The following is a 13,983-nucleotide window of genomic DNA, read 5'->3' as shown; positions in this document are numbered from 1 at the left end:
AAGGGGCTCCAGACAGCACGTCGAGGGTTTACGGTAGCCTGCCTACCAATAGGAGCCCACAATGAAGAGAAGTCAGGTTCAGCCTCCCGACAGCCCGTGTCTTCTTCCCTTAGCTGTACACCTACTGTACCCGCGAGCGAGCGAGGGAGCGAGCCGGGCGCGGGAGGGGACGCGCAGGGAGGGCGGACAGCAGCCGCGGCGTGCGCATGCGCACTGGGGTTGTTTTTCACAAAGCTGCTCTTAAAGTGAGCTGGCAGCCTCCAGCCGCCCGTCTTTGTAAGGAGACCACTGAGACTAGCAGAATCGTGGAGCAGCAGCCTCTGTGCTGCCCTGACTTTTTAAGAAATCTCAATGAACTATTTGTAAAGAATCACTGATCTTGCCTGCAAGCTTTTTGCACGGCAAAGACATCGATCAGTGTTAGGTGAAGATCACATTTTATATGTGATCTTGACTTTTTTTGTCTTACATTATATTTTTATAGATTTTGTTATAAACATGGTGCTGGGAAAGGTGAAGAGTTTGACAATAAGCTTTGACTGTCTTAATGACAGCAATGTCCCTGTGTATTCTAGTGGGGATACAGTCTCAGGAAGGGTGAATTTAGAAGTTACTGGGGAAATCAGAGTAAAATCTCTTAAAATTCATGCAAGAGGACATGCGAAAGTACGCTGGACCGAGTCAAGAAACGCCGGCTCCAATACTGCCTATACACAGAATTACACTGAAGAAGTAGAATATTTCAACCATAAAGACATCTTAATTGGACACGAAAGAGGTAAGTTTTTATATTATACAGAAATCATTAGACCTTGATTTTCTTTGGAAAAGTACCTTTTCAATTTTCCTGAATTCGTGTTAATTCTACTCCTGGCATAACACATAGCAGTTTGATAAAGATTAGCAAAGTTGGAAGATTGGGATTCTCCTTGACATTCATCGTGTGTTAAGCCGTAATGCATGCAGGCATCTGCAAAGTGACTGCAAACTGCACTTATTCAACTACCTCTGTCTATACCCGGCTTGGTCTGTGCCATACGCACTTGGAATACATTTCTGTCTTACTTGTAAATTCTCCTTAAATCTCATTCAATAATTTTACTAATAAGTTTTCAAATGAATTGCTAAAATCTGCAGTCCAATATTCGATTTTTTTCCCTTGTACTCTGCAACCTTAGATCTTAAAAAACTAAGCTTCAGTGAAGAAATGGAGTAACATTTTTAAGTGGGTAAATAGGTGGTTTTCATTTTTAGTATTGACATGCAAAATATTTTAAAGAATTGATCGTTGTTCTTTGATAAAGGATTTCTGTGGCTTATTTTGACATATGGCATCAACACCCCACGTGTTTTTTCCCTATTCTTTCCAGATCCTTTATAAATTTACATCAAGCATTCTCTATTTTAAAGGATAGTGTCTATCATTATGATAGGTTTCAAATCAGTTTTAGAAGCCATTTCGGGTCAGTAATTTTCTTTTCCGAGTATGATGCCTAACTTTGGAACGTGCATTCAATGAAACCGGTGCCAGTCAAATGGAATTGAAAAGTATTCGGCACATTGGATTTGATTTTTGGTTAGAAAGGGAAGATGAAGGGTTGTCAAGGGGAGAAGGGGTCCTAAGATTTCCAATCTATTGTTTAAGTGGTTACATTGTGGAAATATAGGAGACTCTAAGCTTGTTTTTCTAAGTTTCCACCCTTTGTTAGAAGCGGTTCAATCCTGTTTCGGACCAGTTCTGGGGGGTGGTGAGGAGGGGCGCTTGTTCTGCTCTCAGCAGATTGGTTACACGCGTCAGGTGGTGGCGATGACTTAATTCCTAGCCCAAGAAGAATATAATGTTAAAACTGGTTATGTAATTTTATGCTTCTCCTTTTTCATGCAGTATTTAGTTCAAATGTTGACGATTTTGAAAAAGTACAGGACATCTTTACCTTTTTTAATATTAAAAAATATACATCCTTGAGGAAGTGCTAATTGAACTAAGGCAAGTGTCGAAATGAAGGATGCTTGGGAGTTACAGCATTTAACTCATTTTTTTTTAATAGATTAAGATGAAATCAGTTCTTTGGTTGGGTTTTCACGGTTACACACAGGTCATTTGTATTCTGAAATAATTTCTAGTTAATCCTTCTGAGCAGTAAGACTGATGTTAAATGTAAATGCCTAATGACAGCTTTGGTATTTGTTGAGAAGCAGGCACACGAGTTTGTGTTTGAACCTTTCTGGACATTGCAGCTTTTTATCAAACGGTTAAGAAACAAAGGTTTTTAAGGAGCTGAGGTTTGCAGTGGGATAAAAGTAGAATAACGACTTATGGGGGCAAACGCAGTTTGATTAGTTACTCGATGATTTCACGGTAAAGAAAACTATGTACCCCGTACCCCAACGAGATGCCCCTCAACCCCTGCAAGGCGCGGACGAGCTCTTAGCTGGAATAGTTTCAATGACTTAAAAGTGGGACCTCTCAAACTAGCCTGGTAACTGAGACCCCGCCCCGGGCGACCGGCGATAGGCGGAGCCGCGTTTGTTAGCCTGTTGCTAAGGCGATGCCAGGCTCTGATTGGATTGGGCGCGGGCGGGTGGGGAGAGTGGGCTCGCGCCGGTTGGGGCGAGGCTTGGAACCGGCGTGCGCCGGTAAAGGTCCCTCCAGAGTGGCCGCCCCCGCCCGTACTCGCATCCCTCCCCGAGCTTGTGGAGGCGCCGTGGTTCATGTCACGGAATGTTGTCGCCCCTCACCTCGGCTTGCTTGGGGACCCCGAAGAAAACGATCTTGGGTTTCAGCAGAGTAGAGGGGGAGAAGCTCCTGCTGGCCTTACAGGTGCCGAACGGCCCTGGGCGTAACTTCAGCTGACGATTCTATTCTGAAGGAACTTAGGTAGGCAGGGTTAGCAGGACCCCGTTTTCCTGTTCTCGGCTGGAAGATGTCAGCTGGCTTCTGTAAACGCTCATTCCCTGAGCTGAAACAAAGCGTGTTGTGGACCTATGCAGTCCCCAGACCGGCTACCTTGATTTGACCTGAGGGACAGACCGTAAAGGCTGGCCAGGAGGAGAGGGAAAAGTGCCACTGACAACGAAAGCTGGGGTCGGGGCCTTGGCGAGCATTCCCTGGCCCCTCCCCATTGTTTCCCGGGGACTATGCAGCCCTGCCCACCCCCCACCCCGCCCCAGTTTCCCTCACCGCAAGTGTAAAGGTGTCAGGGTGGCCCGAGCCAGATCGAACCGGTCACCGGCTGGGGCGTGTAAAGCGGAAGCGCCGCGGTGCGGTCGCCCCGCCCCCAGTCCAGCAGGGTAGGCTGCGCGAACGCGAGCGCGAGCGCCGCGCGACGTATGCCGTATGTATAGCGGGTCGCGCGGGCGGCGGCGGCGCGCGGGCGGGCCGGCTGGGATCTGCTCGCGCCGGTTTAGGCCGGTCCTCTCCTGCTCCGGTCTAGTTCTTGATTGACAGCCCGGCACTTGTTTACCACGGCGCGGCCGCCGCAGCTCGCCTTAATGAGACTGCTGAGCTGGCACAAAAAGGGAGAGAGAAGGGAAGAAAAGGAGAGGGAGGCAAACTTTGGGCGCCTTCGAGGGGAGCGAGTGTACATGGCCCCCAACTCACCAGCCAATTTTCAGTGCTGAAATTCTTTCAGAGGATTTGCACAGGGGACGAGGAAAATAGTACTGAGATATGAGGGAATCATCGTGGGTTTTGAATAAAAGTATCCACATATAGACGCGCTTTTTTCCTTTTCTCCCTTTGATGTAAGGGAAGCATCACGTTTTTTGTGTACCTTCGATACTTTTTGGTGAGGGAAAAGTTAAATGATTTTACCAGTCTCGTCTCCTCTCGTGGTAAATGAGGGTGTCTACACTAAAAAGTACGTTAATAATAAGACATTTATGTAATTATAATATTTAGAAGGCTAAGAAAAGTCATTTTAAGAATCCAGAATCCCCGCCCGTATTTTCATTAAGTATATTTATTATGGAGAAATTTTTAAAATAAGCTCTTTGGCCGAAAGAAATTGGTTATAAAATGAAAGGTCATTCATCTGGAAATTGGAAACAACCTAATTGGAGTTCATTTCTCAAGGATGTAGAACATGTTTCCCCGTAAGCAGGCAACCTTTAAAAGATCTTAAAGCTATTTAAGGGTTTTTTTAATATATGTATGCACATTTTTAGCTGTCGCTAGGACAAACTGAGTGTGGTCATCATTTTAGGGTCAATAAAGAATTTTTATTTTTAGCTTTGAAACTGACATTAAAATCACTGTTCCGTTTTTCTTTTTAACGTCAACATTTGACAAAGTTTTCTAATGGTTTTAGAATTATAACATTCATTTCATCTGTATCAAAACTGACAGACTTGAAAGGTTTACCCAGTTTTTATTATATGTCTCATAATAAGCTTAAATAAACCATTGGAGACCAAGATAACATCTTAGTGTGAAATTTGAGCTCTTCCTCTTTTTGTTGAGCATGTACTGTATTGGATGCAGATCCTGTAGAGTTGGCTCATATACCATTAAAATACTTGCCTTTGGGGTAGAAGTGTTAATTATCCCCATCTTACAGATGAGGCAACTGAAGTCTCAGGATTTGTATTTCACCCAGGGGAAGTAACCACAGTAAGAACTGGCATTAAGACCTCTCAGACTACAAAGCTTGTGGCCTTAATTGTTATAGGAGTATCTTTAAAGTTATGCCACTGTGAGGAGTGTGCAAAGGTTTAACGTCAAGCTTTTTTTTCCTTTTTGTTTGTTTTAAGATGATGATAATTCCGAAGAAGGCTTCAACACTATTCATTCAGGAAGGCATGAATATGCATTCAGCTTCGAGCTTCCACAGACGTAAGTATTATAACAGGCATTCTTCATAAACCTCCATTCTTTTAAAATTAAAATTATTCTAAATTTAAATATTTTTAGTTTAAAAAAAAACCCTTTTCATTATTGAATGTTGCTAGAGGAAAACAATACACTGAAAGAAGTAGCTACTTTTTAATCTAGCCTGGCAAAATTATAGAAAGCAAAGCTCAATTCTTAGTACTTTGTCTCAAGATCTGTGAGGTTTTTAAAACTTGAATAGTATTTCACCTAACGTGAGTGAATTAGAAGATCCTGCTCAAATAGTAACCATTTTATAAGTACTTTATTTATCATCAATTGGTACTAGCAGAAACATAGAACATATCAAGTCTTTTCTGCTAATGCTAACCAACAGCAGTAAACTAAAAAGATAAAAATAATTAGGAATAGATTAACTTTAGAAGTGATGTTCTTTAGATACGGATTCAGCTTCTGTGCAAAGAGCTGATTGAAAAGGTCCCAAAAGAGATACTATATGATCTGAACTTAAAAGGAAACACCCATCATGTACCTAAATATAAGGCTTGGAATATAGTATGGAAGAAGAAAAGAAAGTGGTTTATTCTTAACATAAAAATAGATCGTTAAAAAACAAATACTCCCCTCAATTTTTTAATATCTTTGATAATTCTAGTACTTGAGTTACATGTGAATAGTTCATAAATGGTATTTTTCAGAAATTCTATTTCCTCCATGCCCTAATCTACTTTTTAAGAGACATACTGCAAGTGTGAATATAATGCTAATACTGGGCCTGAATATTTCTCAGGGTGAAGGTAATTTAATATTTATATGTTTTTTAAAAATCTGTAAACCAAGGTCATTAACTTTTTTTAATGTTTATTTATTTATTTTGAGAGAAAAAGAGGGAGAGCGAATCCAAAGCAGGCTCTGCACTGTCAGCTCAGAGCCGGACATGGGGCTCAATCCCACAAACCGTGAGGTCTTGACCTGATCCAAAATCAAGAGTCAGATGTTTGACTGAGCCACCCAGGCACCCCAAATCAAGGTCATTTAAAATAAAGTCTGGAAGACTAACATGAATACTGCATTTTATTTTTCTGTGCTATACACATTAATACAGGAGTCTAAAATACAAAAATATCTGTAAAAACAACACTACTTCTCATGCTAATCTAAGTTAGCACTGTACCTTATACATAACTGAACCCTGGGCATTTTTCTAAGGAAATTATGAAAAGAAGAAAAAAAAAAAAAAAAAACTAAGCCTACCGAAATAAAACCTTCCACAATTAATAAAATTTGGGAGAATTGAAAAACACTTCTGATTTTCTTGACAGAGATTAATAGAAATGTTTCTTTTTCTTTTTAAACCTATAAAGTTAGAAAACCTGGCCAAAAAGAGTTAGAATATGAGTAAACTAGGAAATGGGAAACCAGCTTTTTAGAGTTTCAGTAGACCTATAAAATGCAAATTTTTTAAAATTATAACAAATGGCCTATGCCTTTTCTAGACCTTCTTAATTAGTTACTACAAAAAGAGATTTCTAGCCAGTGGGTAGAATTTCTTAATAGAAATACTTAAACCATTCTTAACTTCATTTTTAGATTAAACTTTTGATCTTTCAAGAATTGTTCATTTCCAAACTTGCATAATTTTGCCACCAGCATTAAAAGTAGCTTCTTCTTAGTTTAAAGGGATTGTATTCTTCTGGCTTTTTTAAGCAAAATTACTATAATATTAACTGTTAGCTATTGTCATTTGGAAAACAGAAGATTTTTTTCCCCCAATGACTTATCCCTTTGGAAATTAAAAAAATTCTATGTTTGATACCTCATTGATAATAAACAGTGCCCTGTAGTAACACTTCTATATGCTGACCTGCTGTATAATTATTAAAAAGAGGTATAAAATTAATATATTGAACTTTATATTCTGCACAGACCACTTGCTACCTCATTCGAAGGCCGACATGGCAGTGTGCGCTATTGGGTGAAAGCCGAATTGCACAGGCCTTGGCTTCTACCAGTAAAATTAAAGAAGGAATTTACAGTCTTTGAGCATATAGATATCAACACTCCTTCATTACTGGTAAGAATTGACTGAATTCTTCATTCTTGTTTTCAGCATATAAACATTAAAGAATAATCACCTAAACTATGCAATAAGTATAAATTTTAAATTGTGATTTATTTTAAAATTCATAACTATTTTTTAATATTTATTTTAAAAATACAGTCAAGAGCACACAAATTAGCGAAAAGTATGCTCATATTTTCTGACATTGTAATAACTTCAGCATATGGTATGAAATAACTCTTACTCAAAAGATAAAAATAACAAAAAATAGATCTGTTCCTTGGATAATTCTAGCAAAAGAGGAACAGTAGTATCAGTTATTATTATAAGACCATATCACCATGAAAAGATCATAATCTAAAATTCGCATTGCATTCTTCCAACATAGGGATAGTTGTCAAATGTTGGGGAGATTTTGTCACTTTGATGAAAAAACAATTCCATTTTAAAAGCAATTCTTAATTGCATTTTTCCACAAGATTCAAATTTGACTTTAAAAACTTTATTTGGTTTAAACAAATGATAACATCTTCAAGCAAATAACATTAAAAATGAGAGTTTTCCTTTTTTCACATAATTAATTGTTACATTCTTAAAGAAAGATGTTAACATTTGGGATTATAACCAAACTGCTTTCTAAGCTGCCTTTTTTTTTTAAAGGCAGTTTATGTGGAAAGGGTTTTTTTGTTTGTTTGGATGGTTAGTTTTTAATTACTGTATATGTAAAACTTTGTTTATGGAATGTGATGTTAAACCTTGTACCCCTTTTTTTAATTGAATGGAAATTTATATATAAACAAAAATAATTGTATAATTCAGGAGCCATCAGTTAGGTGTTTTTTGAAGTACATTTGGATACACTTAGAAAAAAAGCAACACTGCTTTTAATTTTCATTCTCCCAAGAATTTGGGATTTTTATATTAAAACATTGTTACTGTCCCAATTTCATGCATTGATCTTTTTCTCCAAATTTATTTCTTACAGTCACCCCAAGCAGGCACAAAAGAAAAGACTCTCTGTTGCTGGTTCTGTACCTCAGGCCCAATATCCTTAAGTGCCAAAATCGAAAGGAAGGGCTATACCCCAGGTACGTATGAGATGGCTTCCCAAGGAAAACGATCCTTCATTTAGGTTTTATATATAAATTTATGGAATGTCTCTAAATGCAAACATAATATAGTATTCTTTACTAAAGTAACTCAGTTTTCTTTCGTAAATTGGAATGTAGTGTCCATTTTTAAATAGCTACTGTAAATGAGTAGTTCTTTTTCATAATTCTAAATTACTTCCTGCTTTTGGGACAGTTTTTTGTCCATGTAGTCCTTGTAGAGCAATGAACTTACATTTTAAGTTCTTAAGAATCCATTTTTGGGTTTGTTTTACCTTTTTCTGCTTTTTTAACAGTAGATACATATTTTTTTTTCTCTAGGTGAATCAATTCAGATATTTGCTGAGATTGAAAACTGCTCTTCCCGAATGGTAGTGCCAAAGGCAGCCATTTACCAAACACAGGCCTTCTATGCCAAAGGGAAAATGAAGGAAGTAAAACAGCTTGTGGCTAACTTACGTGGGGAATCCTTATCGTCTGGAAAGACAGATACCTGGAATGGAAAGTTGCTGAAAATTCCACCAGTTTCTCCCTCTATCCTCGACTGTAGCATAATTCGTGTGGAATATTCACTAATGGTATGTATAGAGTTACGGGTTTGTTGTTGTTATTTAGTATTAAAGTCATGAGGATATTATTTTGTCTTATATCCAGGATTTGATTTTTATATTCCATATATGATATATAAAAATATATGTAAATACTAAATTTTGTTTATAATTAATCATTTACCTCACGTGTAAACGTACTATACAGTATTATACGTAACTAGAGAAAAATTTCTAGTATGTTTTACATATATATAACTAAGAAACAAAGTAAATGAAGGCTTCAACATTAAAATTGGGTTATTAGTTTTTAAAAAAGAAATAATACTTGGAATTCTAAACCTAACATCTTTTTTCAATGTTTAGGTATATGTGGATATTCCTGGAGCTATGGATTTATTTCTTAATTTGCCACTTGTCATTGGTACCATTCCTCTACATCCATTTGGTAGCAGAACCTCAAGTGTAAGCAGTCAGTGTAGCATGAATATGAACTGGCTTGGTTTATCCCTACCTGAAAGACCTGAAGGTAATTTGATAATGCATGTTTAAGCTTAATTTCTTAATATTTTCAAGAACATAATTTTGCTTCTAATATTTTATAGATATACTTTTGTCTATACCTGCAGACAGTAGATGTGTCCCTAATGTTAGATTTAAAACCTATATCCCTATAGTTTTGATCACAAAACAAAAAATTATTTTTTTATCTTGACATTCTTTTTTAATATCTATTATTCTGTGTATTTTGACATGCATAAGAACATGCTGTTCGAATTGCGTGTATCTTTTTCCTTCAGCACCACCCAGCTATGCAGAAGTGGTAACAGAGGAACAAAGGCGGAACAATCTTGCACCAGTGAGTGCTTGTGATGACTTTGAGAGAGCGCTTCAAGGACCACTGTTTGCTTATATCCAGGAGTTTCGGTTCTTGCCTCCACCTCTTTATTCAGAGGTAAGCACTAGCTCCTCAAGTATGAAATAGGCTAGCTCTCCTGGGAAATACTATTGTAGACTTTTTTAAAAACATAGTTCAGTTTTGATTAGCATCATATTAATAGAAAAATAATTTAAAACAACAGGATTAAGCATTAAATTATGGTTGTCCAGATTTAAATAAGTTTCATTCTTAACTTTAATAAGTAGGACTCATATTATTGGGGAAACAGGGATAGTGGTCCAGTCTCATGCTCACAGAATATCAGTTAAAGGAATAATTCATTTTTTTAAGCTTATTTATATTTATTTTGAGAGAGAGAGAGAGCAAGCACATGCGGGGAAGGGGCAGAAAGAGAGCTTTACAGAGAATCCCAAGCAGGTTCTGCACTGTCAGCGCAGAGCCTGATACGGGGTTTGAACTCACAAACCATGACATCATGACCTGAGCCAAAATCAAGAGTCAGATGCTCAACAGACTGAGTCAACCAGGCACCCCAGGACTAATTCATATTTTAAGCATCAATAGAAGTGGCATTTTGCAACCAGAAATTAATTCAGTAGCTTTAATTCATCTTACTCATCAGCCTTTTCAAGTTTAATTCTTGCATATTTTAACAGTCATAGGGGAAAAGAACATGTGCAAAAACATGTTAGACAGACATTTCTATTCATCTCCCATTGATGACCACCAAGCATGTAGGTGAATAAAACATGGCCCTTACTTGAGAGAAGCTCACAGACTAGTGAGAAGAACAAATTTAGAGATGAAATATTCCATAATAGTATGATAGGAATGCATGCAGTTCATTTGAGAACAGTTCATTAGGACTTGGGAATCAGGAAAGGCTTCCCTGAGAAGGTGATTATTAAGTCAGATCTTCAAAATAAGTAGTCCTCAAAAAGTAATATAGTCCAGGCAGGAAAAACAGCATGTGGAAGGCAAGGAGGCAGGGTAGAAAGCCAGCAATTTCGGGATACTTCAGAATATATCTTAATATATGTTTGAACAGGGGCGCCTGGGTGGCTTCGCTGACTTGGCTCAGGTCATGGTCTCACAGTTTGTGAGTTCGAGCCCCACGTCAGGCTCTGTGCTGACAGCTCAGCGCCTGGAGCCTGCTTCAGATTCTGTGTCTCCCTCTCTCTCTGCCCCTCCCTTGCTCGTGCTCTGTCTCTGTCTCTCAAAAATAAATACACATTAAAAATTTTTTTTAAAAATACATACATGTTTGAAGGGCTTTAAAGTTGCCCTTGATACCAGTATAATACCAAATAGTTTTGGAAATCACTGGAATCAACCTAATCCTTTTGGTTATCACAGTTTAGTAATTTTACTACGTATTATTACTCTCAAATAAGACATAATGGGATTGTTTCACTCTGCAAGAAATTGCTCCTTTTCTCCCTTAACATCATTGCCAGAAGAGTGTGTTTTCCTTTGAATGTGGTTAATAGGAGATCCTCTTTACTCATTGAAATGTAGAATATTTAGAATTTGTTTTTGTAAATTCTTATGGTTTTCTATCCTACTATTCTATTTCATAAAATTTCCCTTACAATGTTAAAAATGTTCTCCCACTTACAGATTTTATTACATTTTTACACTGATGTTTCTGTCTTAAGTCAGTCACTACTGATTTGATCTGAGGCCTTCTGGCTGTACAACAGGCATTTTAAAAGAATGACAATCTAAGCAATTTGTAGTAAAATTCTACTTCCTTCTTTTAAAGTGAACTAAGATAATTAAGGGAATTTAAAAACTTTTAAAACCCTAAATTGGTTCAAAGTGTGATTTAATTAATAGCCGCATGGGGGGAGGAGTTCTAGATTGTATTACAGTGATTTTTTTTTTTTTTGTCTCTTTTAAGTCATTAAAAGGTAGATGCTTTTTTTCCTCTAAAAATGTGTTTTACCTAAAGTTTCTGAGGCACTTTGGACTGTGCCACATTTAAATACAAGTAAAAATGGGTGTTGCCCAAACGATGTCTCACAAAAAGGAACGTATTAAAGGCAGCTATTTGCCTTCCTATGTCAATTCTCTTTCTAGCTGAGAAACAGCTGAAATATACTCACGTTGCTTAAATGTATGTGCATATGAAAGTCACTGTAGAAATAGAGAAGGTGGGAAGACTGTAGAGCATTTTGGATTCAGCATTATTTCTTGATACACACTGTTTTTCTAGGCCCTCTGGGGTTTTACACAACTGCATTCTTCTCAAAGCCTAGAAAAGAGAGGAGTTGACTTTTTTGTAAAAGGATAAAAGGGATACTTCATAAAAGGAGATCATTGCTATGAAGATGTTTTCCATTGTGTATTTGAGTCTTCGTTCCTACTAAGTGCGGAGTAAAACACCATTCTCTGATAAAATTTCACCATTACCTTTTGGAAAAGAGAACTATTTGGGCATACCTTTATAAATTTTATTATTAACCTAGTAATTAAATCTAAGACACTTTATAGATAATACTAGTATCCTTTCTTCCCTTAAATGCTGCATATGTTCTTTCTGATTAAATTCCTCAGTGGTACTCAAAATGTTAGTCATTAGCTGCATTTTTACTAGACCTTATCAAATAACTATTTTTTTTTCACTTTTCTTTTTAGATTGATCCAAATCCTGATCAGTCAGCAGATGATAGACCATCCTGCCCCTCTCGTTGAAGGAACTGTGTTAGATCAACTTGATGTGGGTTCTGAACTGTATCTCTTCCCAGCTGAGGACAGAGAAGTATCTTGGAGACACGTTTTCAGAGGAAGTGGAATTGCTTTTGCCCAGAAAAATGGCAGATACATGAAACAACCAGTGATCATGCTTTAGAAGCCTACAGCAACATTCTGGGACTGCTCCAACATGCTTGAAGATCTAAGCTTTTCTCCTTTAAAACAGGCACATATTAAGAGCAGTCTTCTTAGCCTATGGTCATACGTGTCAAGACACCATGTTGTAAAGAGGGATGATTTCCTTCTTTTGATTTGAAAATTTGCACATGCTCAATGCTTACATTGTGCAGTTCCGATGTCACTACAGCTTTTTTTTTTTTTCCATTTATGCCAGACTCTTGATACTCTTTAAAAACTTGTTTGTGGTCAGCACAACAAGGAACAAAAGAAAGCTTTGAAAAAACTTTAACATGAAAAAAACGCACTGACTTTTTTTTTAATTTAATATAGCCTGGACTTTACCTGCGTATGCACATGCTCAGAAATGTCCTACTAGGCTGACCATGTATCACCTCTTCAGCTTGGATCCTATTGTGGATTTATTTACAAACATCAAATGCCTTCAAGCCAATCCTTCTTGCTGTATGTTTTGCAGCCTACTGTAGTAGATACGCAACAGATATGTGGGAAAAGAGATAAGAGGAGGAAGCTAATAAGAGACTTTGTCAAGATTGTATACCTTCTTGGTTTCTTTTAAGAATTTGTTGCCTTTCTACTATTACAGCAAAGCAGCATTTTGTTACTGACTGCCTAAAATCACTTAATCTCAGGTGAACGCATCACTTGCCAAACTGTTGGAATGCTATTTGTGTTTTGTTGCACTGTTGAGTTATTTTTTTGTTTTGTTTGTTTGGTTGGCTTTTTGGAGAGGGAAATTTGGAAAAGGGACATACACAAAAGTGATAACCCACCCACATTCCCTTTTTATCATTACATATAAGAAGAAACTAGCAGAGCTAAGAATGGAGTAAAGAAAGGCAGTATGGCAGGCACCAGCAAAGAGTTAAGGGCTTGTTGCTCTTAAAAATGATTGTTATTTTTATTATTTTAAGAGTATGAAAATTTTCCAGTCACTGGAAAGGAGGAGAAAGTGCATTTATTTTTGTACGGAGTTACTTAATTACCTCCAAAACACCTATGTTGGAAATCATTTTTGCTGGTGCAAAGTGTTTTAATGAGCAGGAATATGTACACACACACATACACACACATACACATACATATTAGAGAGTTCAATCTATATATTTCGTGTCCTGCTCAAGCTTCTCAGAGCTTGAAAACCCAAGTTTATTCTAAAAGTGTATAACTTCAGAATTACAAGTATACTAGAATATGTGCTGGGATGATAACTGTTTTATATTTTTGTGGGGTTTTTTTTAATGAAAGTATTTTTTCCATTACCTAAAGAACATTTTGCTAAACATGAGAAACAACTCACTTAGAGTATATATAGATAAGAGCAACCACATCAGTAAATTATAGTTTATATTAAAGATAATTTACAGTTGGCTCATAACAAATATACCAGCATTCATGATGACACTTAAAAACTGCATTTTCCAAGGTACCAAGTTTACCGATCGTCTTACTTTGGAAGGAATTCAGCTCTGATGTTTTTAATGAAAATCAGCATCTCTGATATTGCAACATACGTGTGAAATGGGTGTTACATCTATCCTGCCGTTTAACCCCACAGTTAATAAAGTGGCTGAAAATAATAGTAACTCTGGCTTGGTGCTTGACCTGGTTAAATACTGTCTTAAAGCTTCATACAA

The 13,983-nt window shown here is 37.2% G+C and overlaps 1 protein-coding gene across 4 annotated transcripts in view; it reads left to right on the top strand.

Moving 5' to 3' along the window:
* The first annotated feature begins 263 nt into the window (after positions 1-263).
* ARRDC3 (arrestin domain containing 3) overlaps positions 264-13,983 on the top strand; it is a 14,103-nt gene continuing 383 nt past the window's right edge. The window contains exons 1-8 of one of the 4 annotated variants that reach the window (XR_004343787.1): positions 264-778; positions 4,753-4,834; positions 6,758-6,905; positions 7,879-7,981; positions 8,324-8,580; positions 8,917-9,079; positions 9,313-9,505; positions 12,092-13,983. The exon at positions 12,092-13,983 is cut by the window's right edge and continues 357 nt beyond it. Coding sequence is in view for 3 of the 4 variants with exons in the window: in XM_030324675.1 (XP_030180535.1) it covers positions 499-778; positions 4,753-4,834; positions 6,758-6,905; positions 7,879-7,981; positions 8,324-8,580; positions 8,917-9,079; positions 9,351-9,505; positions 12,092-12,148 (1,245 nt within the window). In the remaining variant the exon portion in view is untranslated. The remainder of the gene's footprint in view (positions 779-4,752; positions 4,835-6,757; positions 6,906-7,878; positions 7,982-8,323; positions 8,581-8,916; positions 9,080-9,312; positions 9,506-12,091) is intronic. The other 3 variants (XM_030324675.1, XM_030324689.1, XM_032593642.1) reach the window with 3 other exon arrangements.

This window comes from Lynx canadensis, chromosome A1 (genome assembly GCF_007474595.2).
Source record: "Lynx canadensis isolate LIC74 chromosome A1, mLynCan4.pri.v2, whole genome shotgun sequence".
NCBI classification, from domain to species: Eukaryota; Metazoa; Chordata; class Mammalia; order Carnivora; family Felidae; genus Lynx; species Lynx canadensis.
This window is presented reverse-complemented; position numbering and strand designations above follow the sequence as displayed.